General features: G+C 58.3%; 1 protein-coding gene across 3 annotated transcripts in view; it reads left to right on the plus strand.

Annotated features, from left to right (window-relative positions):
- The window catches only part of DLG3 (discs large MAGUK scaffold protein 3), a 71,377-nt gene that overhangs the window by 23,831 nt on the left and 24,605 nt on the right, over positions 1 to 22,941 (plus strand). For 2 of the 3 annotated variants that reach the window (XM_082770457.1, XM_082770459.1), the window contains exons 5-11: positions 10,804 to 10,857; positions 15,902 to 15,952; positions 18,667 to 18,791; positions 19,260 to 19,429; positions 19,619 to 19,755; positions 19,898 to 20,042; positions 20,181 to 20,340. In XM_082770457.1, the coding sequence (XP_082626583.1) occupies positions 10,804 to 10,857; positions 15,902 to 15,952; positions 18,667 to 18,791; positions 19,260 to 19,429; positions 19,619 to 19,755; positions 19,898 to 20,042; positions 20,181 to 20,340 (842 nt within the window). The remainder of the gene's footprint in view (positions 1 to 10,803; positions 10,858 to 15,901; positions 15,953 to 18,666; positions 18,792 to 19,259; positions 19,430 to 19,618; positions 19,756 to 19,897; positions 20,043 to 20,180; positions 20,341 to 22,941) is intronic. The other variant, XM_082770458.1, reaches the window with a different exon arrangement.

Genomic DNA, 22,941 nt, shown 5'->3' on the forward strand with positions numbered 1-22,941 from the left:
TCCAAGCCGATACGCTCAGAAGATGTTTACAGAAAGCACCCAAAACCCCAGCTACCTTGCTATAAACCTGCTTCTGGTTTCTCTCTGTTTCTCTGCCACTCTTTGCATCAAAATCAGCCTCATCTCTCTCTCGCCTGCTGATTCCTGGCAAGCGGTTTTCATCTTCCCTTTGCTATCTCTTTCCTTCGCTCCATCCAGTGCGGTGAGCTCTGGGAGCTGGGTAGGAGCAGGGAATTGGAGCTGGTCTGCTCTCCCATTTCCTTTCCTTCCCTCTCCTGCTTGCAGGCAAGGTCTGGCCCAGAGCTGCTGGTGAGATGACTGCAAGCAGGCTGGGAGGGAAGCGATGCCAGCTGCAGCACTGCCGTGGCTGGCTGGGCAGGGGAGCCCCTCGTGCATTGCAGTGGTGGAAGAGAAATCATTGTCTTTGTGGTGCCGCCACAGAGCCCCGGGACTTGGGCTGGTCCCAAAGTCCACGTAGGGAATCTCTGCTCAGCCTTAGCCTTAGAAGATGAAAATGAAAACCTCCTCGCTGCATTGCAAGCGGCAGAGGATGCCAGTGTGTGAGGCTACGTGAGCATAGCGGGGTCTGCATGTATAAAATGACGTGTGTGGTATGTGCGCTGCCTGTATCAGAGAAGGCAGGATTGCTCCCTGGTGTGTGGCAAATGTATGCAATGAGTAAAGCTTTGCAGCAAATACCTCGGCACCGTTCCCCTCCTGATCCAAGGGTGCGAAGTGTCTGAGCCATTGGGAAGCCACGTTCTTCCCGGTCTGGCCGTGGGCAGAGGGACAAAAGGTGGTGAAATGGGAACAGCCGGGCCATGCTCCCACCTGGCCGGGGGTTTTGGCACCAGGGGGCCAGGAGATGTCATGCTCGGGGGGAAATTGGCTGGGTGCTGGGTGCGAAGCCGCTGTGCTTGGCTGGAGATGAGGAGGCAGCCCCTCAGACCTCGAGAGCACCGGGGGGAGGCAAGGCTGCCATTGTTCAGGGCTGCCCCTTTAAGCGGTGTCCCTGTCCCTGGAAGCACTTCCAGCAGCAGAGGTGGGAGCAGGCAGAGCGGGGAGGAGGCAGAGCAGGGCCAAGAGGCTTCCCCATCAAAGCGAGGACCTGCTCACCTCCCTGGGATCTCCACCAGCCCCCGTCGAAGCCTTTTTCTCCTTTTCCTTGCACGCAGGCAGAGGAGAATGAACAGCCAGCGCGTGTGCTGGAGCGGCGGCGTGTGCAGATGCTCTGACACGGGGAACATGCTCAGGGTTGCGTGTGGCGGTGTGTGTTGCTGCCATCATGCGTACTCGCAGACCCTGTGCACAGCCCCACGGCGTGTGAGCTGTGCCCACACGTGCCCAGCACACAGCACAGTCCCAGCATCAACCCGCACCTCCTCCCACTGCCGGCAGCGCGTCGTTCCTCTCCTTCTGCCTCTCCCCTTCTCCAGGACACAAATTAGCTTGCTCAGGCGATGCCAGTAACTGAGAACCCCTAATCCTGGCCACAGGGAGAGAGGAAATCTCTCAGCTCTGGGTTTCTCATTTCTTTTTGCTGCGCTTTCCCTCCCTCCTCCTTTTTCCCATCGGAGATCTCTTCCATTTCTTCTCCCTTATCTCGGTGTTTATTACTTCACGTTCCCCGTGCTTGCTGCCATCGCCGCTCTCCATTGTTTCCTCCTCCATCCCTCCATCCAGCCCTGCGTCCTCCCCGTTCCCCCTCGCTCACTGGTGGGGGACACAACTCCCCCCCCCCTCCCGCTGCCAGACTGGGGTGAGAGGAGGACTCCCCGCTTTGGGGGAGGAATGGCAGCGCGATCCGGGGAGGCATCGCTGATGCGCAGCGGCTGGAGGAGCCAAGTGCTCCAAACCCCTCCTCTCCCCGCACAGTGACGCCCACGGCTGCTCAGGAGCGCAGCGCTGAGATGCTCGGCCGTGCTCGAGCCCCTTCTCCGGGGCTGCTCCCCGTGCCGGGGTGAGGCAGCCAGCACCGTGCCAGGGAAAGGTCCAGCCCTGCGGTTTCTCTCACCCGGGGTCCCCAGTGCCAAGAGTGGGACCCGCCGTGGGGCTCACCAGCCTTTTTCTGCATATTTGGGGTGCCCTGGGCATGCGCACCTCCTCCCTGGGAAGGGCACGGCTGAAGGCTGCGTGGGGTGGGTGGCTGGGAAGTGCCCTCTGCCCCTGGAGCCTGCCCCGGCTCTCCTGGCCCTGCTCGGCCAGAGATGCCCTCCCTGTGGGCACGTGGCAATGCCCTGCTGTCCCCTGTCCTCCCTCTCCTGGGGCTGGGGGGATGCGGGGTGGGTCCCTGACCAGCTCGGGGTCACACCAGGCTCTCGTGGGCCTCCTGGGTGGAGGCGTTTTGTGGCCAGGCAGGTGGAGGAGGGGGAAAGGACCTCGCTGCCTGTCTGGGGCTGTGAATGTGTCACCGAAGGCGGTATTTTTCCACGCACAAACATTGCTTGTTATAGTTCCTCCCGTGCGCTGGGGAATCACCTGGAGGAGGTGGGCACAGTCTTGGCGGAAGCAGCAGCCCTCGCACAGCCTCTGGCTGGGCGCAGCAAAGATTTGAGGCTCCTGGGGCGTAGGAAATGGAGGGGGAAAGAGCCTCGGGGGGGAGCTGGCCTTCACCCGGCGAGGACGTGGTGGCCAGGCCAGGTTTCTGAGTGATGGGCAGGCAGGGCTGGAGGGAAAGGGGTGAGCGCTGAGGGGCAGGCGGGGAGCCAAGTGCGGGTGGCTTCGTGGGAAAGGGCTGGAGCCCCAGATGTTCCCTGGGGAGGTGCGAGGGAGGGTGAGAGGAACGGGGTGCCGGGGACACGGAGGCAGTGGAGGTGGTGAGGTTGGCAGGGTGATGTTGCTATGGCTACTCATGTGCTATTCATAGAAGAAATTAGCTAAATCTTTGCACTCGAAGGTGGAGGAGGAGAAAGGAGGAAGGCGTTCTCCGTGTTTGGAGGGAAGGAAGGAGGGAAGGAGAGAAGCCAAAACAGGAAGGGGGGTCACTTTTCCTCCTGTGCTCCGTGCCCGTGCCACGAGGGAGCATTTGGGGAAAGCGCTGCCGCTGGCCTGCCCGGCACTGGCAGGGTGTGAGGGGACACGGCAGGGATGAGCAGCCCCACGGGACGGCCCCCGCGGTGTCCGTGCAGAGCCCCGTGAGCAGGGCGAGCTCTGCGTCACGCCGGGAGACAGGAGACATCCTTTTAATTAAAGACATCCAATCTGCCAGAGGTATTTTTGGCAACCTAAATGTAGATACAACTGTAGTGAAACTTGCGTTTCGTGCCTGGCTCCCTCACGCTCAGCGGGGCGTTGCGGTGCCCGACCCCGGCCGCCCGCTCGGCCCCACGCTGTCCCCCGGCCCCCCTGCCACCCCCGGTGTCTGTCCCCGCCTGTCCTCTTGGCAGCCGGAGTCCCGCAGGGTCTTCCCTCTCCACCGCTCCTCATCGCACCCCGCTCCCTCGCGAGAGTTTCATTCCCTTCCCACGGACCCGCTTATCACCTCCTCACTCACGATGTGTAAATCTGCGTGTCTGTTCCTAATATATCTCCTTCCATCTGATTTCACCTCTCAGCTTGTTTCTCGGGCATCTCCGTCTGGTGATCCTGCCGTCACCACCGACTCGGGTGGCTATAACCAGGCACCGAGCTGCTCTCCTTCCCCCAAACCGTGCCCCACCACCAGCCTGGCCCCTCACCCCACAGACCTTTGAGGCAGCCACTATTTCTGATGGATGATCTGGACCTTCCTTTCCTGCCACCCAGCCAGTACCATGGTCCAGCCAACACTTTTGCAGGTCGTTCCCGGGGTCACTTCCCTCTCTCTGTGTCTCCTGATCCTGAACACCTGCGTGCTGGCTCCTTCTGATCCCCTCACCCACCCTGAGCATCCCATGTCCTGCTCTCACCCGAGAGCACCAGAGAAGCAGCAGAGCTTATGCCCAAACTGGCTGTGGCAGAGATGTGGCTGCTACAACGAAGGCCGAGTCTGAAGCCATGCAGGTGGGAGAAATCCCATCAGCACAACGTGGAGGAAGAGGGAAGTACCCACTGGAAATAGGAAGACGTGGCCGTGCTGTGTTGCTGGGGGAGGAGGAAGGGGAGAGCAGTGTGGTGAGGCAGCCAGGCCAAGAACAGGCAGCTTCCAGCAGGGACGTGGCCAACGTGGAGGAAGTGGCTCCTCACGAGGAATGTGGTAGGAAGGTGTCAGCCTTCCCTGCCGGAGGGTTCCCCCGGTGCTTTGTGCTTTCAGACAGTCTCTTTCCCGTTGGCTTTGATGTTACTGATTTGGTGGGAGCTGCCCCGTCCATTCCTGGCCATCTCTGGGGTTGTGGTGGGGCTCTGCTGGCTGCTCTCGGGGCGTGCTTGAAGCAGGGAGGGGTCTGTGGGGGCTCTGTGTGAGAAGCAAACTCACTGGGTCATCCATCCGCCTATCCATCCATCCCTCCATCCATCCATCCTGGTACCCTGGGCGGGGAGGTGGGAGCGAAACAGAAGCCATGGCCATCCCCAGAGAGCCACCTCGCTCGGGTGAGGCCCCCTGCACACAATCTGCCATGATCCGAGGAGCTTCCGCTCCTTCCTTCGCTGCGGATGCTCATTTAGAGAGAGGAAGTGATTAAGACTAATCAGGCCGCAATCAGCCGTGGCTGCGTGCCGGGCGCTGCGGCGCTCAGCCCCATGCAGGATGCCCTCCCGAGGGGTCCTGGTCTCCAGTTCCCAGAGGAGAGCGGATCCAGCACGGGTCTGCTCTGGGCTGGGAGAGCTGGGCGTGCTGGGGCAGCCCGGGAGGGACAGCGTGTCCCTGGCTCAGCATCCTGGCTGCAATTTGGGAATCAGCTTAACCCTCGCTCTGCCTGCAAGGCAGTGAGAGTGCTGTGAGTGGCACAGGGCGTGCAAGCGCTCGTGGCTGGTTGGAGCACAAGCAAACATGGGATGATGTGGGGATCCCTCAAGGGCACTCGTAACTCCAGCAATATGCTATGAACGTGTATCAGTAATGTGGAGAGAAAAGGCTTTAACAGAGCATTTAACAAGCTCGGAATACCTGGATTTGAAATGCAGTTCACAGTTCCGTCTGCAGAAGCTCATTTGAGCTGGGCTCGCTGAGGGACTGTTCAGGGGTTGTAATTATTTTTGGTGACATGTGGCACTTCAGAGCACCCTGGGACCTGAATACCCTCTTGTTGCCTTCATATTAACTGTAATTTAGTTTGAGGCTGTGTTGATGGATCTTGGTTTGATTTTGCAGCACAGAAAGAAGTGTATTGAAATTTTGCACCTAGGCGTGCATTGGAACTTAGAGAAAAAAGCAGGATATTTGAAACCCAAAGAAATCTTTAATACTTTCATTTATTTGTTCATTCTTCCCCTGTATGTTTGCATTTGGTGTGGGGGGGGAGGCATGCAAGTTTTTCAGATGATGATAATTCTCCCTCTGCGAAAAGGAATAGAGTCATTTTTATTTGGCAACATCAGGTCAGAAGGAAGCAATCGGAGCCCAGCACCTCTGCAAATTGGGTCACTTATTTTAGCGGTCTGAGCCTGGAACAGGATGTCTAACTTTCAAGCATGAACACACTGGCCTTAATGGCTTCTAAATGGAAACTTAAACTCCACAGAGCTCCTGTCTGGGGAAGCTTTCTTCCTTTCCCACCGAGTGAAGGCTTTTTCCAGTCCCTATTTAATTGTAGTCTTTAAAAAAAAAAAAAAAATGGGGGAAAGAAAAGCACCAAAGCAAAGATTAAACCCTCAGTAGCTGCTTGTGTTCGCATTAAACTCTGGGCACTTCAGTGGCGTTGCCAATGATCCTTGTGACCACGGACCTTTCAAGTTCTGCCGCCGCTCCCCATCTCCAGGATGCCCGTGGTGCTTTGAGCCCGTGCCAAGGCGCAGCACAGGGCAGGGGCTGCTCACGCCACCAAAGTGACCAAGTTGTCCCTGACGCAGCCTGGAGGGGACATCTGGTGTCCCAGCCTGCCGGACAGGGCATGCTGCTGGGATATTGTGGCAAAGGCTCGGGGGGAGCCAGCACAAGGAGTGACAGCCAGTGGGCAAAACAAAGTGCAAAAAGAGTTATTTTGTCTAGTCTGGTCAAAAGGAAGGGAGTTTCATCTCTGGACATGAAATTCTTCAGCCTCCAGAAGGTTTCTGCTTGTTTTCTTTCCCTCACCCCACCCCTTGGCCCATCCGTCTCACACTGGGGTGGTTGCAGCCCTCTGACGCTCCCAAGCAGAGCTCAGCTCCTGCCACAGTGTGGAGAGAAGGCAGAACTAGGTGGTCATGGAGAGCTGTGAGAAGGGGACCAGCCTCTGGCAGCAGTTTGTTACCTCTTCCATTAAGAAGTGGAGGAGTAGGAAGACCAAAGCATGGATTTAGTATTGAGAGGTAGGAAAAACCCACGTGTTACCACGGAGCCAGCATTCATTCCAGGGAGTGATGTGCTGAGCATCATTTCTTGTTGGGAAGGCTGTGAGGTGGCTTTGGGGAGCCCCTTGCACCAGGTGTCGGTCCTGCACTGAGCTTGGAAGAGACACCTGGGTGTCTGTGGAACAACCGTGTCATCTCAGATGCTTTGGGAGAGGATGTTTTTGGCAGCCACAGGTTTGGGCTTTCTGTTGGTGCTGGGAAAAGCGGCGTCTGCGTGGAGGGCAGGAATGCCTGGCGCAAAACAGATGAGCGTGTCAGTGCTCATCAGAGTGAGCCACGGCGAGTGCTGTGCTGCCAGGACCTGGGCTCACTCCTGGGAAGTCGGTGGGTTAGCGCGGTGTGACCCCGCTCCCCGCGCATCCCCCGCCGACACCGCTCCCCAGCATCCGTCTGTGCCAGGACCTGCGTGCTCACAGCAGGGCCCTGCCCTGCAGCAGCTGTTCTCCACGCTGCACATGCACAGCTTTCACCAAGATTTTACACCCTTAAAAAAAAAAAAAAGAAAAGAAAAAAAAAACAGCAACTAAAAAACACAAAGCAGATGGAGCCTGGCGACAAGCAACCCAGCCTGTCCACTCAGTTCAGATGCCTCTGTTGGGCATGTCCCCACTTGGTCTCTGCCCCTGAGAGCTTTTAAAAGGATGTAAAGACTGAATTCCACTTATCTCCAGAGCCATTTCCTTCTGAGTGTTGCTATTATACCTGAGATGATATAAAGGAAAGGATATTAAAAGGCAGATAGACTTTTCACTCTGATCCAATCTGGGAACGTTGCAAAACTCAAGCAGATAACTTAGTGCTTGGCTTCTTGTGCACAAGCTGAAGGTAGCAAATAGCCTCTCTGTGTCGTGCACCCCTTTGTGTGTGACACCCAGGGCACGCAGACCTCCTGCAGAGGCCAGCTCTGTGTGTCCAGACATGAATTTGTCAGCTCTGGAGGCTTCTGCTTCAGCCCTGCTGCTGGCTGAGATGGAGATGGGTTTGTGTGTGGGCACAATCCAGTTGCAGCAGGTCTCAGCGGTCTGCAGCACATTTATTTTGTCTGGAGGAGGTACATAATTCCTGACCTCTGCAGGCTGGCCCCTGTGCCAGATCTGCGGAGGATGTGAACCTGATGCAAATCTTGGGGATATCAGCATGGAGAGAACAGCCTGGGCTTCCAGTTCAGAACCGACCCAGTCCTCGTGGGAATGCTGCAGGATGAGCCTTGCTCCCTCTGTAGCACGCTAACAATCCTCCTCCATTTGCATTTAATTGCAGCTTTTCTTTCAGTTGGAAGTTTTGGAAAATTGTCACGTTTTGCAAATCCTACCTTCATCCCGGCAGATGATACCAATAGAAACGGAGGCGAAGGGGTGATGCACTAAAAATAGTTGGAGCTTGACTGCCCACTGGTGCCTGGCACTAGCGCCCCTGGGCTGACAAGCCTCTGCCTTCCTCCATCAGGCAGGCACATTTACCAAGCCCTCTGCTAGCCAGGGCAGGAGAGAGATCATCGTTATTTTTTGCTGGGCAGCAGGGACATGCTGGTGAATTAACCATGCCCTTAATTCTATAGGGAACGGTAAGTAATTTATGCCCTAAGGAGCAGGGGGTTGCCGCATGCAGGGAGGAGAGGGAACAGGGCTGTGCATTCAGGTCACATTCAATGGGGGCTGTCAGATCTCTTCCATCTAAAACGCTTCATCACGCTATTATTATTTACCAAGCCCTGCTGGTGCTTGGCAGTTTACAAGTGAAAAGAGGTCCAAGCCCTACGGCGTTCACCACACGGCAGCACGACCACCGAAGCCTAGAGGAGCTGGAGGTGCCCCGGCCTCCCTCCACCAGGCAGAAGCTGCACGGATCCTCCAGCTCAGTGTCTGAAGGTTGCAGGGAAGGTGGGACTCAAGGAGGACCTTGGGGAGCGAGGGGGGTCACCGCACATATGCGGAGAGATAGATCGAGGCACAAAGCCAGCGAGGCAGAGGACAGCTGTTGGGAAAATCTGGGCAGCAACAGGAGCTGAAGGGAATAGCGTTGAAGGGGGTGAGGTTTGAAGGTCAGGATTCGAGATTTCCCTGGTCACTGGGGCCTAGAGAAGTGGAGCCTATGCTCCCAGGCAAGGTGCAAATGTTGGGATATTGGGAAGTGGAAGGCACAGCTAAAATCTAATCACCTTCCTTGTAGTAGCTGGAATAGCTGGCCACAGGAGGCAAACGGGGATTTCCTGGTCTGAATTCCTTCTGACCATGTGCAACTTCGTTTTAAGCAGCCACTCTCATTCAGCATCTCCTGGGTCCCATCTGGAGCCTGAGTGGGAAATTGTGCTCCTAGCAGTATTCTGAGATGTAAAAATCACTAGTGTGGAATGGCTGCAAAGGATGCTCAGTGCGCAGCGGGCAGGCTAGACAAAATATGTCCTTAGGGCTCACCACTGTGTGAGTGAGGCAATGCGATGTGTGATTTGTGGGCTATTAGTAATTCAACAAAGAGACTGCAGTGGGGCTCACTGGAGGACTCAGGCTGGACCTGCAAACGCCTCTATAACATTATCATACAGAGCACTTCTCCCTGGGAGGGATCCAAAGCATCATTTGTGGGGTTGAATTCATGTCGTAAATCAGGGGGCACGTGATGGACTGCATTTACTTAGGCTGCCTCTTCTGCATCCTTCCTGGAAACTCATCTAATAAGAGCTGGCCTCTGGCACACCAAGGTTCAAACATCCACCGTTTGTTAATTGCTGGCAGTAGAAGTGCTGCTTTTTTGCCTTGAAATGTGGAAGCCCTTCCTAGAATTGCACTGGGGACTAATAAAAGCCAGTGCCAGGTTTAATATATGCTATCTCACAAATTATCTGGATTAAATACAAGGACTGTGTACTGCCAGAGAGGGGATATTCCCAGCTTAACACTGCTTCTGGGCCATGGAGATCCCAAGACATTGGACCTGAAAATTGTGATTCTCTTACGTGTGTGGGAGGGGTTTGGCAGGAGAGCTTGGAAGTGGTCATATTTGCCTGAGCTAGAGAATTAATTGCCATAAAAACTATGGGTTTGTAACCAATAGTTATAGCTGCAGGAAAGATCAGAAAGCATCTGAATAAATCAAATTAACTACCTCCTGCTCCCATCCTTATGAGAGCAGAACCTTTCTGGGCAAGACCAAAACTATAATCCAGCTGACCCTTAACTCTCCCACCTACAAAACCATGAGCGAAAAGTCCAGAAATACGGCCAGCTAAATCAGGATAAGGGGGGGAGTGCAGTGCTGGGTTATGGAAGGAGGTAGGTCGACATCAGGGAGATTTATACCAGAGGAGGGCAGCGAGGCCGTAGTCTGCTCCTGAGGAAGTCTCATAGATTTAGAGAGGCCACCGGGCTGTGCAACCCGCAGTATTGGACAGTCCGTGGTTCCAGTTAACTGCTACCCTAGCCTCCACTATGTCTCAGTTGCTCCTTGCCCTGACTGATATTTGTGATGCCCCAAGGCAGAGGACTCACGTCCCCTTGTAGCTCATGTCTCTCAGCATTTCACCACCCAGCTGTGGCCGTTGCTCTCCACACCAACCTTGGGATGATGCCGTGAATCCCAGCGCACCCCCAACCCTCCAGATTTTGCACGGCTTGCTGGTGCATGCCGGTGAGGAGTGTCAGCCTTGTATTAGCCTGAAATTCCTCCTCTTTAGCCACTTCTCCCTCACGCTCTTGTGGAGAAGCCTCCCCGAGCTGGGGATGCTCCTGGGGGAAGGAGCAGCACCTTCAGGAGGTTGTGGCGCTGGACAGCTCTCGGCACAGCTCGGCACGGCACGGAACAGCCCGGCATGGCTTGACTGGGCACTGCTCAGCTCCACTCGACTCGATGGCAGGACCCCCTAGTGTAGCCTTCCCCTCAGCCTCGGGGCTGGAGCACTCCCGTCTGCCTCTCCTGAGGGAGCCTCCCTACCTAAGCAGGTCACCCCCATGCTTAGAGGGACAGCAGCAGCTGCTGCAAGGTGCCTGAAGGTCTCAGGGCTGGTCTGCTGGCAATATATCCGCCTGCGGAAGGACTTATTTCCCTACCCCTCCTATTTCCTAATCCCTCAGCAATGTGGATTTCACATCAGTTTTGGTGCTGGTGTGATTCTTGCCAGAGGCTGGGAGAGTTTCTGGTGTTCCCTGTCTCCCTCCCTGCAGCTGAGGCCTGAGGGGGGGAAAGACCAGGCCAGAGGAGGGGACCCATGCCCCGAGCCATGCTGTGTCCCCACATCCATCCCAGGGCTGCTGGGCACGTGGAGGAGGGCCAAGAGCAGAGCCCTTCCTCAGCTGCCTTCTCCTGGAGGGCCTGTGGTGGCACGGCTGGGTGAGGCTGTGCCCCACGAAGGGCTGGGTTCGGCGCTCAGCTCGGTGACATGCCGCTTTTGTCTCCCCACAGGCCAACCCTGCTCCCATTATCGTCAACACAGACTCGCTGGAACAAGGGCTCTCTGTAAGTCTCCTGGTTTCGTTTCCCTTCTTTTCCACAAGGCTCCTCCACCCGGGGAGGCCCCAGCCAGGTGGCAGAGGAGCCTGGGGCACGCGCCACGTCCCCACAGCACATCCCAGCCCCAAACCCCACTGGAGCTGGGCCACGCTGAGCGGAGCCGCGGCTGCCAGCAGCTGAGCAGCACTCGGTGATGGGGAGTGTTTGCAGCCATAGTGTGCTTGGCACTCTCGGCTTGCTATAGAGCTACTCCTCCTCGGCTCATTGCAGAGAGGGTTTGGGAGCTGCTGCATCCCTCACCAGAGCGTCTGCAACTCATTCCTGCAAGGGGGGATGGAGGGAGTGGGGCGGTCGGCGTGGATTTCTGCTCTGCTGGCTTTGTGCTTCAGGGGTGCTCCCATTTTCTTCCCAAAAGGGAGCTCAGTTGATGGCTTGCCAGGGCTGTGTGCTTTGCACCTGTTTTTCTTACGATACAGCAAGTTTTGGTTGCCTTCCACATTAACAAAGCAGCACTGGGACTTGTATGAGACTTGGTTAGCCTTTGAACTCAGGGTGGAAGGCTGTGGGTTACTTCTGGTGGTCGAACCTTCCTCCTAACAAATTGGAGATATCAGCCCACAGCCTCTCATAGGCTTGGTGCACATCAGAGCCGTGCTGGGCCAGTTGGGCTACCAAAAGGAAGGGAGGCCCAGCCAGGCCCTCTGCAGCCCTGGACACGCTGTTTAATAGCGCCTCAGGTGCTGAGTCAAATCCTCCTGGTTTTCGGGAAGAAGGTGATGGTGGTCCTGGGCCCAGCAGCCTTGTAGAGCTGTGGCAGAACACAGTTGTTATTCCCAAAGGATGTTCTGCTTTGTGTGGCACCAGTGCAGAAACCAGCCTTCCCCGCTGGAAACTCAGTGCCAAAAAATGGCTTGCAAAGAACTTTGGAGCCAGGGCAAGCCCTGCTCCATCCTGTCACCCCCTTCCTGGGGAGCCAGGCTCCAGGGAAAACAAACCTCAGAGGCTCCCCTCAGCAGTCCCGCAGGTCAGCAAAGGAGCCACAGCAGGGGATTTCTGCAGAAGAACACAGTGAAGTGGCGAGTCTGGCACAGAGTTCTTTTACAAAAACAAAAGCTGAAGCCTGTTGGTACAGTATGTATTTGGAAGGGTTAATGTCACATCTTCCAGTCTTTAATTACTTAACTATTCAATGCTTTCCTTAATGATAAACAGATGGATGTGGTCTAGTTCCTTCCTGTTCTAGCTCCATTGATTACATTGGACTAGCTGCTGGGCTGAATTTGGCCCCGGCTGTTTATCAAGAAGTCTGCTCCACATTTCAGTCCCTCTGTCCACCCACCTCCATCCCCAAGAGCATGTGGCACCAGCAGCACCACAAGGTACGAGCTGTGGCCCCGCATCCCGCTTGCTGCCGGGGCCAGAGCTCAGCTATGCTGCCTCCGAACCCAGCACTCCCAGGGTGTAAAAACCCAACAAAATCTTCATCAAATTCCTTCTCTATTAAAAGCAGCCCCTGAAGGATAGATAGGCTGCAGCTTGTAGTCAGGCTGGGCTCACACAAGCACCCACCTGCAGCTCCAGGTTGCCGCTCACCATTTCACCCATTGGTGTGTTCTGCACGCCCTGTCCCTAGAGGGTAGATGGAGTATCGGGAGCACAGCTCCCACAGCAGGCAGCGCTGTCTGTGTTTCCGAGCTGCCTCTCTGGAGCTGAAACAAGTTATTTCTGCCCAGGGTGTGCAGAGACTGCTGCCAGGGAGCAGGGAGAGTCTCTCCAAAGCCCTGTCGTGTGGCTTAGGAAAGGCTCGGCCGTGTGCCCCGACCTGCAGCCTCACCCAAAGCGAGGTGCTGGTGCCTAGCCCCACCGCGTGGTAACAGCAAGGTGAGGGCCACATCCTGCTCAGAAAGCAGGAGGATTACTTTTCCTGTGGTTTATTCTTCTTGCAGCCTGTTGGGCAATTTGGGTTAGTTTGAGGAACCCCATCTTATCCTTCTAAATTTGGCCTCCTTTTTTTTTTTTTCCTTTTTTCTTTTTGAAAAAACCCCGACTCTCTAGCAAATTGCAAACTGTGTTCCACGTGCGACGGTGCGGTGTTGGCCGGCTGAGCCTGCAGACAGCTTGCAGTAGCTCTGGAAGGTGTGCGCTCTTCTGTTTATCAAATGAGTGTTAACTCTGCAGCCTTCTGTTGATGATTTAAATGTCATCATCGCTAACTATTTCCCTGCTGCTCAAAACACGAAAGAGAAGCGAAGGCCAGAGAGGGGGCCTCTTCCTGAGGCCTCAGGTGGGCTTGCTGCGTGGGATGGGCTTGGAAAAAATACCCTGACTCTTCTCCATTACAAACCAGCTGCTGCTCAGGATTGGGCTGTGCTGGGAACAGCTAATGAGCCCCACACCCCCGTGGGCTTTGCAGGTGGAACCCAGGGAAATGAAAGCAGAGTGGGGTAGGCTCACCCTGCCCAGGAAGGGATGGCCCTGGGACACATCCCAGGACACCCCCATGAAAGCCTGGAGCCAGACATCTCCCAAACAACTCCCAGACTGGAGCTAAAACATGTCAGGTCTGCACCCCCCATTAACAGGGAGGCAGCACCTAAATTGTGAGGGAGCTCAGCAGAGAGTTAGATGGGGAATCAGGGCATCCCTGGGAGTTTCTCATCATGTTGCAGGGGACATGGTCCCAAAGCAAGCTGAGCAGCAGCACAGGGTGCCCCCTGCGAGCACAGGGACAGCAGCCTGTGGCACTCTCAGGCCGTGGTGGCTCTGGTGGGTGCCACGGGCGGGTTTTGCCGTCAGTGAGTGACTGGTATTCAATTTTCCGATGCTGGAACGTTTGCTTTGTTGGCTTGTTCCCTTGGTTACGTGGTATATATTAAGGTCTCCATTTGGCTTCCTTATGCAATTAACTGGCGTTCTGTTGCACGGGTTTTGGAGACGTAATCAGAGCTAGAACTTCACGTCCAGGCTCGGCTCACCTGGCACACGCTGTGCTAGGCAGGTGCTGACCCTGCTCATTTTCAGGGAAAGGTGCAAAACGTGACACAAAATGCAATACGAAATGCCCCTTGGCATTGACAACCCCAAGGTTTCGAGGGGGAGCACTGTGGGACCGTGTCCCTGGTGCCCCCACACCCCGTGCCGCGGGTCCCTGCCCGGGTGCTTCCCGGTGCGGGCGCTGCTGGCTCTCCCTGCGGCTCACAGATTGTCAAAGTTTTCTGCACATCCCCATCCTGGAGGTATGTATGTGCTGTTCCTCTGCGGCCGTGGGTGTGCATATGGCTGTCTGTGTGGCAATAGCGTTTAATGCCAAAGCGGAGAGGACAACGTGTGTAGTAGCGGCGGGTGCCAGGAATCTGAGTTGCTGGAAAGCTGGGGGGGAGGCAGAGCCACGCACCGCACGCCGGGCCACCAACTGCGGCGGCGAGAGGAGCCCGGGGGCTTGGGCGAGGGAGGCGGTGAGGGGGACTCAGGATTAGTCAGTGTGGTGGGACGGGGAGGAAGAGCGGTGGCGGGGGGGTCCCGCAGCCAGGCAGCGATGCCCCTGCCCATGGAGGACTCGTCTTCCCCTGCTCTGTACCGTGACGGTGCTGGCTGAGGGGGTGCAACATCTGTGCCCCCAGGATTTGTGGGCAGAGCAGGAGCTGGAGGGGAGAAGGTCTGCCAGCACATCTAGTGACTTCCTCCCAACCCCTGAAGCCCTTCTGAGGGGTGGCCTTGCTAGACTCCAGCCCAACAATGCTTCCACCGCTGTCGATACCCTAACAGCACATCCTGGAGCTTTCCTTTTCCCCAGAGCTTTCCTTATGTCCCACTTGAATCTCCCTTGTTTCAGGCCTCTGGCTCCTTCTCTTGATCTCAGTTAGCACAACAAAGGTCCTGCAAGGCTCTGGAGCTGGCCTGGCCCCCTGCCCCAGCCTTTCTCCAGCCTCATTCTGGAAGCACAACGGGCTGGGGGGCTTCCAGTCTGTGCCTCTGCAGCAGTGAAGAGCTTTTAGCCTGGGCAAAACCACTCTGTCTTGCAGCCTTGTAGCCAGGTCCCCCATCTCCCAGGGGGACCTAAAGTGTGAGGTTTGAGCCTCCCAAGGTCCCGTGTCCACGTAACAACCCTGGAGGTTTCAACATGCAATCGGTTTTCAAATCTTCCTTACTCTGAGGCCTTCGCAGCTGCCTGAGGCCTGACTCTAATGACCTGGAGCATGCAGGTGAAAGAGGTGTCTGAGTGCGTTTTGAAACTGCCACCGTGTTTTTCTGTACATTTGTAGTGATGGGGAAAATGGAAGTTTTTGGAATGGAAGACCTGTGCATTTAAGGTTTGCTATTTCAGAGCCTACAACTGCAACCCTTTGGCTTTTGGTTTTCTTTCTGATAAGCATTTCTCTGTCCCTTCGTGTGAGAGGTGTTCGGGCCCCTCACCATTACATTTCATCATCTTTGACACGATGGCTGTGGGAGTTTCTTGAGTGCAGGGAGCAGCATGGCATGCAGCATCGAGGCTGTACCATTCTGTTATTTAAGGGGCACCCTATATGAAAGGTGTATATCCCACTTTGTTTCCTTTGAGACCAGCTAATTCAACAGAATAGATTAATCCAAATTACCTTGATCTTCCATGTTAACAAGACCAGGCTGCAAAAAGATTTTGAAGATATAAGCTACTGAAGATGTACATTGTGTTATTACAGACCTTTCTTTTTTTTTTTTCCAGTCGACCAAGCCCCTTTCCTTGCTTCCTGCAGCAGTGAATTCCCGAGGTTAATTACATGCTGGGTAACAAAGGCGTCATTGCTTTGTGTGGATTTGGTTGAGCTCCTTTTCATTCCTCACAAAATGAGCTGCCAGAATAAAAGGTTTGAGCTAAAGTACATTAAAGTCAGTGGGCTTTGGATCATGCCCAGAAAGGAAAGCAGCGAGCGGTTTAATTCCAGGGCAGGCTTGCACAACTGCATTTGAGGTTGTCAGCTGTGACGGCACGGGTTTTGGGGTGGATTCTCCATATTCCAGTGCCCCGGGATGCATGCGGAGCCCTAACGCGCTCTTTCCCTCTCCCTAGGTGAACGGCAGCGATGGGATGTTTAAATATGAGGAGATCGTCTTGGAAAGGGTAAGTGCTGGCCGGGCGGCACGGTGCCGACCATGCGGGTGCCCTCCCCACAGGCAGCCCCCACTCACCCCAAAACACTCCCCAAAACTGATGGGCACGGGGGGGGGGGGCTCTGCTCCCCTCCCTGGAGGGGTTTGGGGGTGTCTGGCTTTCCTTCCCCCGCGGCAGGGGGCTGGGCTCGCTGCTCCCCCCGCGCACCCCTCCAGAAGGGAGGGAGGAGGGTTTCTCCCTCACCTCCCTCATTCGCACCCTCGCCCCCGCAGCCCCGCCAGCGCAGAGCTGGGGCTGGGGGGGGGCTCTTTGTCACCGTCTTCGCTGGAAAATGGAGGCAGAAGGAGCTGCACTCGCGCACGCGGGGGGGTTTCTGTCTCTCGCCTCTCGCCCGGCTGCCGCCCCCCTGCCCCAGTGGCTGGCTCTGCCTCGCCGCGGGGCACTGAGCCTGGTGATGCTGAGCAGCGAGGACAGGTTTTCTCGTAGCCCAGACTGCGGTGGAGGGGGGGCTCCAGCCTGCGCCTTCCCCCATCTCATGGTGAGACCCTGGCCACGCAGAGCTGACGCCGGGTGCTGCGCCACAGCCCATAAAATCGGCTCCCACAGGGGACGGGGTTGGTGCTGGGAGCAGCGGGTGGTGCAGAGGCTGCATCCCTGCGCGCAGGAGGGATGGGGAGGGAGCAGGAAAAGCTGCCCCAAGCTTTGCTCCGAGGCGTGGGCACAGCGGGGTCAGGCAGCGCCACGGGATGAGCGCAGGGCTCCGCAGCCCCAGCTCTGTGCTGCGTGCTGGGGGGCAGCCCTGTCCCACCCCGTGCAGGGCCTCCATCGCCTGGCACAGCAGCACGAGCGAGGCGACGGCCTCCTCCTCGCTGCTTGGCCAGCAGCGCAGGGGAAGACGCATCACTCGTTCTCCTGTGCCTTTAGTCATCCCCCTCCTCCCCCCGGCTCTGCATCACGGAGGTGGGTGGACGGAAGGTTATCTGGGGCTGCAGCCTCACCCACCGCTTCCCCAGCGTGCCTGACGAAACGAGCCCAGGGGATGCTTCCTTTTTGGGCTGAGTGCTGCCTGCTCCTAGCCCTCTGTAGAGGCAAAAGCCTTGTGTTCGGGGATGCTGCAGAGCATCCTCAGCCCACAGCCGGCTGGGGCTGGCAGGGTCAGGCTGCTGTGCAGCTCTCACTGCTCTGCTGCTGTGGGGATCTGCTGCCCGGCTCCAGGCAGCCAGAAACCACAAGGGAAATGCAGTGCCAGGACCAGCACAGACCTGACCCATGTCTGTCCCCTTCCCCGGGCCCGGTGGGACCACTGCAGCCCCATCACCTTGCAGGAGGAGCTCCTTGCCGCCTGCAGGTGAGAGACTGTCCCCTTGCTGGGATGTTCAGCTCCCAGAGACAACCCCAGCACATCCCAGGATCACTTCTCTGTGATTAATCCCTGTCTTTGTTGTAAAGGGCAAAGGCAGCTGCATTTGGGGGCAATAACCAAGGGAGCTGTGCCTGCAGAGGAGCATGGCAGTGGGTTGATGGGCACTGCACGTGTCTGTGGCAGGTGCTGCCCCCCACGTCTCCAGCAGCCCCAATGCCAGCAAAGAAATCCCTTGAACTTGATTTCTTCTGGTTTATCAGAATAAAACCAACCCCCTCCTGGATCATTCCCAGATTTTTTAGCCGGCATCACAGAGCACCCTTCCAGAGCCGGACAGAGGCAATGTCAGGAGTCCACTTTATGCAGCCACACCTCCTAGTGTCCGACTGTGGGTGCAGCCCTCCTGACCATGGGTCCATCAGGGGGCTCCCAGAGCTCCCTGTCACCTGTGGGTGAGCAGCAGCACCCCAGGGGCCCTGGGCAGCAGGGGCAGTGCTTGGCCTGAGCACAGTTGTGTGTGAGAGGCGGGCACAGTAGGATGTGACTAAGTGTCAGCTCTTCCGCATGAGAAAACAAGGCAACAAGCCATCTGATTTTCAAGGCAGAGCAGGAAAAAAAAAATAAATCAGTAATTGTCCACTTGCATCAGGCACGGCAGGGGAAGCAGTGGCCCTAAGTGTGTGACCGAGTGGGGTCCCGCGAGCAGGGTAGGCGGCGCGGGGCTGTGCAGAAGTGCCTGCTGATGGTGGGATGCTGCTGGGACACAGTGAGTGTGCCAGGACAGGGGCACGGTGTGGCTCCCTCCTTCCTCTTCAGGCTTCATCTCCATCCCTACAGCCCCCTCCGCTGCCCTGGTGCAGAGTTTGGCACCAGCACTGCGGGGCTGAGGAGGGAGCCGCTCGTTTCACGGTGTCGAGACCCAGCGCAGCACTGCAGCAGCCGCCAGCCAGCGGCACCCTGAGCCTCGGGGGGCACGGGGGACTGATGCTGGTGGTGGGTCCAAGCCCCGTTTCTCCGCACGGGCTGTGCCGTCGGTGTCTCCTCCTGGGGAGCCGCCAGCGAGGGGAGGTTTTCTCCGCCAAGGACCACCCCCTCGTCCCCCCGCGCGCTGCCTGCCTCAGTCTCTCGGCAGAGACGTGGCGGCGAGGGAGGTCCTGGCGGCTCCCACGCTCCCGCTCCATCTGTTGGGTGCTCAGCGCCCAGCACCCGGGGCTGACGAGCGCCGGCCTCCCCTCAGCCACGCACCCGCTGCCCTCCCGGAGCAGGGGGGATGCTGTAAGGGGGGCTCTCTGCTGTCAGACCGGCGCTGCCAGCGAGGAAGTGGCCGCATGGGACAGCCGCCGCCTGTGGTTTCCCGCAGGGTAACTCCGGCCTCGGCTTCAGCATAGCAGGAGGGATCGACAACCCCCACATTCCAGATGACCCGGGCATCTTCATCACCAAAATCATCCCCGGGGGAGCGGCAGCCATGGACGGACGTTTGGGGTGAGTGTATGGGGCTGGGGGGGTCACCCCGGATCCTGACTCCATCTGCCCCACTGGTCAGCTCCCACCCCTGCTCCCTCCCAGCCCCTTACCCATGGCCAGGTCACCTCTGCAGGGATCCCCCTGCCACCAGCATCCTGCCTGCCCACCCTGGTTCTGGCTCCCCTCCTTCCCTGTGCGTCCTGGGGCAGGATCCATCCTTCCCCCATCTCCCTTCTCCAGTAGGGTGACAGCACAGGGACCAGCCTCACTGCCTCCCCCTTTGCCTCCGCCCCCTGGGGAGGGACCCCGCTGTCACCCCACATTTTTACTCCTGCAAACCTCCTCGTCCCAAAGAGTGGGATCTGGCCAGCTCAAGCAGTTCCCCCTTCACGTGAGGGTCCTCACAGCCAGAGGAGGGTGGCAGAGATGAGTGTGGTAGCGCGGACTGGCGGTTCTTGGGAGCTCAGGGCCACGTTGTACCGGCAGGGTGAATGACTGTGTGCTGCGAGTCAACGACGTGGACGTCTCCGAGGTGGTGCACAGCAAAGCCGTGGAGGCTCTGAAGGAAGCGGGCCCCGTGGTGCGGCTCGTGGTGCGGCGCCGGCAGCCCCCGCCGGAGACCATCATGGAGGTCAACCTGATGAAGGGACCCAAAGGTGAGTCCCACGGGCTGCTGTGGGGTGTCCCCTGGGTGTCCGCCCCAGCGTTGCAGGGTGGGATGCTACGTGGGGCAGGGTGTGGGGCAGCCCCACAGCGAAGCCCGTAGCGGCTGGGCAGTGAGAAGGTGGCCCGTTGGGTTGTGAGCAGGGTCCCTCACCCCCTTTTCCCCTCCTGCTCATCCCCAGGACTGGGCTTCAGCATCGCAGGGGGCATCGGGAACCAGCACATCCCCGGGGACAACAGCATCTACATCACCAAGATCATCGAGGGAGGCGCTGCCCAGAAGGACGGGCGCCTGCAGATCGGGGACCGGCTGCTGGCGGTAAGCCCCGTGCCTACGGTGGGCAGCCAGGCACCCGCAGTGCCACGGTGCCCATCCCCGGTCCCTTTTCCTGGGATCCCTGCTGGGACGGTGCTGCGGGAGGGGACAGCCACCATCTCACCGCCCCCCTTGCCCCCGGCAGGTGAATAACACGAACCTGCAGGACGTGCGGCACGAGGAGGCGGTGGCCGCCCTGAAGAACACCTCGGACATGGTGTACCTGAAGGTGGCCAAACCCGGCAGCCTGCACCTCAACGACATGTACGCGCCCCCCGACTACGCCAGCAGTACGTACGCTGCCTGTGGGGCAGCCCCGGGGCACTGCGGGGCTGGGAGGGGGATGGCACAGCAGGGATGGGGAACGTGTCTCTGCCATCCGCGTTGAAGCCGATTTCTGCTCCTGATGCCCGTCTCCTCTCCTGCAGCCTTCTCAGCCTTGGCTGACAACCACATAAGCCATAACTCCAGTCTGGGCTACCTGGGCAGCGTGGAGAACAAACCTGCCTACACCGTCCCCCCTCAAGTGACCCCCTCCAGGTACTCGCCCATCCCTCGGCACATGATTGGGGACGACGACTTCACCAGGTGAGAGCCAGGCACGGGCATCCCCAGAGCCTGCCCCTTCTCTTCCTTCCCTTTCTCTCCCTCAGCTCATCCCCGTACCCTACTGTAGAGGGTGCAGAGCCTCAGCCGTGGCTGACAGCCCCTGTTTGTGGGTGCCGTGCAGGGGGTGAGGGGCTGGGGGGCACAGCTCTCGGTCCTAGCACAGCTCCTCTCCCTGTGCTCCCCAAGCCTGGGACCCCAGTCCTCCGCCCAGGTGCTGCGAGCCCTGGGATGAGCAGTGATCCAGGGCTGGACGTTGGGCTCCAGCTGCATTTTAGGGCTGATGCTTGGGTCAGGACCAGGGTTGGCTCCGTGGTTATGAGCGAGGCTGCAGCCTCGTCTGGGCTGGGACAGTCCCGTTCTGTGATGCTGAAGGATCCCAGAGCAGAAGACCCTGATGTGCCATCGGGCATCAGGCAGGTCGTCTCGGAGAGCCCCTGCCATCACGTCCACCCCATCCCTTCCTCGCCTCTCGGTGGGCCCTGCTGTGCACCACGACCTCTGCAGCGCTCACCCCATCCGGGTCCACGTCTCCTGCGTGCTCTCGGCACCGATACCACCGGTCCCACAGCCTGTCCCCGCGCTGCTTCCCCTCCTGATGCAGCCATTCACGAGCTGCCCGGGCGCTGGAGGAGGAGGATGCTGTGCTGCAGGAGCTCCACTTTCTCCGTTTGTATTGCACCACAGAAGGTGACTGATTCCCAGCGCCACCGCACCATCTGTCCCTCCTCCAAGGACCCCTGATCCCCCCGGATCCCACACGCGCTGATGGCCTTACTGGCGGGCCGGAGAGGGACGAGAGCATCCTGCGACCCAGGCACCACCCAGCAGCGGTGGCTGCGGTGCAGCAGGAGCCGGCGGCCGCTAGAGGATGGTGCTGCCTTGCGAGGGCCCCACCGCAGCGTGTTGAGCCCAGCGCCCCAGCTGCTGCCTCTTCCCCTCCTGCAGGCACGCGTGCTGCTGCAAGCAGGGATGTAGAATCATGGAGTCATCGAATAGCCCGAATTGGAAGGGACCCACGAGGATCATCGAGTCCAACTCCTGGCTCCACACACAACCACCCAAAAATCAGACTGTGTATCTGAGAGCATTATCCAAATGCTTCTTGTACTCCATGCTGTGACCACTGCCCTGGGCAGCCTGTCTCAGTGCCCAACCACCCTCTGGGTGCAGAACCTTTCCCTAACCCCCAGCCTGACCCTCCCCTGTCCCAGCTCCATGCCATTCCCTCGGGTCCTGTCGCTGTCCCCAGAGAGCAGAGCTCAGCGCCTGCCCCTCCGCTCCCCTCGTGAGGCTGCCATGAGGCCTCCCCTCAGCCTGCTCTGCTTGGGGCTGAACAAACCCAGGGACCTCAGCCGCTCCTCATACGTGTCCCCAGTGACCCTCGTGTCCTGCAGTGCCCAGGAGCAGAGCAGCTGCTTCCCCATGAGCTGCACCATGGACATCCAGAGCTGGCGCAGCCCCGCTGCGTGCCCAGGTCAAGGTGTCAATGCCGCAGTGTCCAGCGTGGGATCCATCTGCAGGAACATTGTCCCGCTCTGGATGCCTGGAGTGCGTACCGTGACTGAGACCTGGGATAAGCGACTTACCTGCCTGGGGCTTTATTTCCTCTCCTTGGTTCTTGTGGTGCCTCTCTACCATCTGTCTTCATCCGTGCTGGGGACGCTTCCTCAAGGGCAGCAGCAAAAAGCAAGGGGCCGAGCGAGTTCATCGGCTGGTTGGAAGCACGGGCTTGCAGACCCAGAAACCTGACCTATTTCTTCCTCAGGAAAATCTCTAGCCCCAGGCAAGGATTTGCTGCAGAGGGACAAACAGCTGCAGCCCTCCCTGCCCCTGGCAGCCCCCTGCACCTGCCTGGCCCCACAGCCTCCCCACCAACGCTGCGGGGGCAAAGGAGCAGGCTCCAGGACCAAGGCACTGCTCAGACCCGGAGGTTGGGCAGGCTCCCTGCCACAAAAGCACAAAAGCAGCAGTGGAGCGAGGAGCTGGGGGCTCAGCAGCAGAGCCAGGTGCTTGTGGCAGCCCCAGGATGTGGTGCTGAGCCTCCATGGGGCACAGCGATCCCAGGGGGTTCAGCCTGCTGGTGTCTGCGTGGGGTCTCCTGGGTCCCCCCCAGACCCAGCGCACCCCAACCCGAGTCCTGAGCTCTGCTGAGCTCCGAGCTCAAACATGTCCAGAGGCTGTAAGGATTCAGGCAGCATTTTCTGGAGGACATAAGGTCCAGCCCCTGCTGCATCTGCCACGCAGAGCTGGCGCAGGCCGGGGTTACGATGCTGCTGTGCCTCCGCGTTGGAGGGAGAGAGGGAGAGGTGCCTGGCGATGCGCAGCGGGGGGCAGGAAGGGGTTAAGCCCACTGGGTCTAGCAGGCGCCAAAGCCTGCATCCCTGTCGTGCTTCTAAAAAAACCCAGGCTGTGGGTATGGGACCGGGAAGCCGCGTGCCCCGCTGCCGCGCCAGGCGGGAGGCAGAGAGAAACGGCGCAGGGTGCAGAGCTCGGGGCGTTCCTGCCCCCCGGCCCCGCCACGCCGCGATGTTCACCGTCAACGTCTCCTCCTCCATGTCCTACCGGGGACAGCCGCCCCCG

Source organism: Aythya marila (assembly GCF_965140915.1).
Source record: "Aythya marila genome assembly, chromosome: 13".
In the NCBI taxonomy this organism is placed as follows: Eukaryota; Metazoa; Chordata; class Aves; order Anseriformes; family Anatidae; genus Aythya; species Aythya marila.